A 2992-nucleotide genomic window follows, 5' to 3' on the forward strand; every position below is an offset into this window, starting at 1 on the left:
AAAAAAAAAAAAAAAGGCGATTATAGAAAATAGAAAAAGAAACAAACCTGGCATGAGGCTCCAAATGCGTAACGAGCCCAGCTGGAGACCTCGGAATCAAAACAGAAAGCGGAGAGTGCAGCGCTGTGGTTGGAGATTTAAGGCAGTCTTGTCTGCAGAGGAAACAGATTATATCCACCATACAAATCTTGCCGATGCAAACACAATCATCGGACTTAGAGGTAGAGCTAAACGACGCGTCGGGGTCGTGGTCGTGATTACAGGTCCAAACGCTGAGATAAGTCTGGCGAAGCCTTTTCAAGGCGGAGAGGGCGTCGCCAATGCTGGCGGAGACAGAGAGACACCTAAGTGCTGGCTTTCCTAGACATAAGTCGGATACCTCTTGGGTTAATAAGCTAACTGCCATACACAGACAACAATAAGATCGAAGAGAAAGAGGTAAGTGTGATTTGTTTTGGGAGCAAATTTTGAGGTTGTTGTTTGGCTGGTTTCAGTTTCAGAGAGAGAGAGAGAGAGAGATAGACTTGGTAGCTGGGATTTATAAATGTTGTAGTAGACGTGTTTTGACTTACTATAGCCGGTCATGTCCCGTACTGATTTGATGTTAGAGATGGGCCCCATTTGTTCTCGGACAATATTGATAACTAGGTTTACTCGATCAATTAAAACTGTGCCACTTATTCAAATGTGTAATTATTTAGTGATTTTTTATTTGTAAAAAATGGTAGGACACCATTGAGAAAAATATCTTTTTGTGCTCTTTGTCTTTTTGTATTATTTTATTTTATTTTTTTAATTTTTGGGTAACTGCCTGGTAACTCCAAATAAAGTAAGGGAAAGGTACGGATGCGTGTAGTTGCCGTGTACAACTGCTATGACACGATGTAACAATCGGTTCCTTATTTCTCTCAAGGAGTTTTTAACTTTATCATAATCAATTATTTCAGGTTTGTTTTGTTAAATCGTGTGAACTTTTTGAGTTTTTACTTTTTTTTTATTTGTTACTCGTAATTGTTATCATAATTTCAAATTTAAAAAGTTTTGAATTGAAATGGTGACTTTTCCAATTTATTTATAATTACATTAAAATAATGACAATTAAAATTTTGAGATTTTAAAATATTATGTGACACAATAATATGAAATTAACCAAAAAAAAAGTTTTTAATCTATACTATTTATAAGAAGATTTTTTTCTTTGAACTAAATTTTTATGTAATTCAAAAATATTCTTAAATCTTATGTATAACATAAAAAATAAAATAAAATAAAAAATCTCATTCTACGCACAAAGCACGTGTGATGAAGCTAGTTTTATATATATTAGTCAATAACCTATGTAATGCAAATATATATATATATATATATTTTCCTTTTTGTTTTTTAATTACAGCTTTATTCATTTTTGGGATAATTATAGTAAACTCACCTATAATTTGATCCGAATTCGTATTGTCTATTTGTGGTTTGAAAAATGACATTTTGTCCACCTGAGATTACTTCCGTTAGGCTTCCGTAACCCATCCCTCCATTTGCACTATTAAAAAAAAAAAAAAAAAAAAAAAAACTTCTTCCCCTCAAGACATCAACAAATAGATCTTTATTCGGGCCACACCAAATAGCTAGAATATATATATATATATATATATATATCCAACATTCTCCCAACTCTTTTTTGACAGAAGACTATAGTACATTCTGCCAACTAAAAGCACGATACTAGGACTTTTTTTTTTCTTTCTTTTCTTTTCTTTTTTTTTTTTTTTTTTTTTTTTTGAGAAAATCAACGACACTAGGACATAACTCAAAGTGCAAAGCAAACACCTCTTTAAGACCACTGAAAGGGCATCTGCATATATTTTTAAAAATGGTAACTACAAAACATGTTGATTTATCTTGCAAAAAGAAAAAAAACCGATTTATATTAATTTTAATTTGTTTTGTTGTAAAATATATTTAGTTGAAAACATTTTCAAGTGTTTGGTGTATCCTAAAATCAGAAAAAAAAAATAACTCATATAACAACCTACTAGCCACCACAATATCAATTTGAGCCACGCACTTACCAATTAACTCAGCGCCCACCAAGCTCACCACCACCAAACCAGCTAAAACCCTGACTGGATCAATTCACGACCCAAATAACTAAATCAGTGCAACCCCAAGGGATCCATGGCCCCAACAACCAAATTAGCTTCTTTAGCTACTAGATTGGCGCTTCCCAGCCACCATCAACGCCTTTTGTTAAGTACCTTTATTAGTTAGTGTACATAGCATATTAGTTGTGCTAATTGAAATATATTTTTTTGTAATAGTGTGAGAGGCAATTAGAGTGCTTATTGCAAACAGTGGCAGTAGTGCAAGATAGTTGGTTAGTTACAAGGGATGTTGATATAGGTTTATGGCAGTTTGTATTGGATTCATTGATAAATAAGATTGATAATTCTGTTCACTCTCTCTCTCCCCCTCTCTCTCAATTATGCTATGGATAGGCCTGTTTAGGTACCGACCGGAACTGATGAAACCAGCTGGCACCGAACCGATCCGATTGCTTCACAAGCCCACTGTAGGTGTCCGGCGCGGTGATCAGCAGTGATTTGAACAAACCGAGGGCGTCCGGTGCGGCGAGGGGTGGCTGTTTTGCACTCTGACGAGAAACCGCACCGCACCGATATATATATATATATAAATACACACACTATAATTTAACATGTATGTATCAATGTTTACAGTTTTTTATTTTTATGTTTTAGTAGATTGAAGAAAAACCAGAGAAGCTATGAAAGTAGATGCAAGGAATAGGAAGAGGAAGAAAGTGACGCTGTACTTCAGATAGGTTTTCTTTTTTCTTTTTATTATATATATATAATCTGGCACTAAAACTACGTCGTTTTAGGACCTGATATTAAATTTTAATATCAGCTCCAAAACGACGTAGTTTTATCATCAAATTAAAAAAAAAAAAAAAAAAAAAAAAAAAAAAAAAAAAAAA

At 33.7% G+C, this 2992-nt stretch overlaps 1 protein-coding gene across 1 annotated transcript in view; it reads right to left on the reverse strand.

Annotated features, from left to right (window-relative positions):
• The window catches only part of LOC112019805 (CBS domain-containing protein CBSX5), a 2334-nt gene extending 1814 nt beyond the window's left edge, over window positions 1–520 (reverse strand). Inside the window, exon 1 of the mRNA XM_024052346.2 lies at window positions 48–520. Coding sequence (XP_023908114.1) covers window positions 48–406 — 359 coding nt within the window. The 5' untranslated portion in view covers window positions 407–520. The remainder of the gene's footprint in view (window positions 1–47) is intronic.
• Between the last annotated feature and the right edge of the window lie 2472 nt (window positions 521–2992).

This window comes from Quercus suber, unplaced genomic scaffold (genome assembly GCF_002906115.3).
Source record: "Quercus suber isolate HL8 unplaced genomic scaffold, Cork oak 2.0 scaffold_167, whole genome shotgun sequence".
NCBI classification, from domain to species: Eukaryota; Viridiplantae; Streptophyta; class Magnoliopsida; order Fagales; family Fagaceae; genus Quercus; species Quercus suber.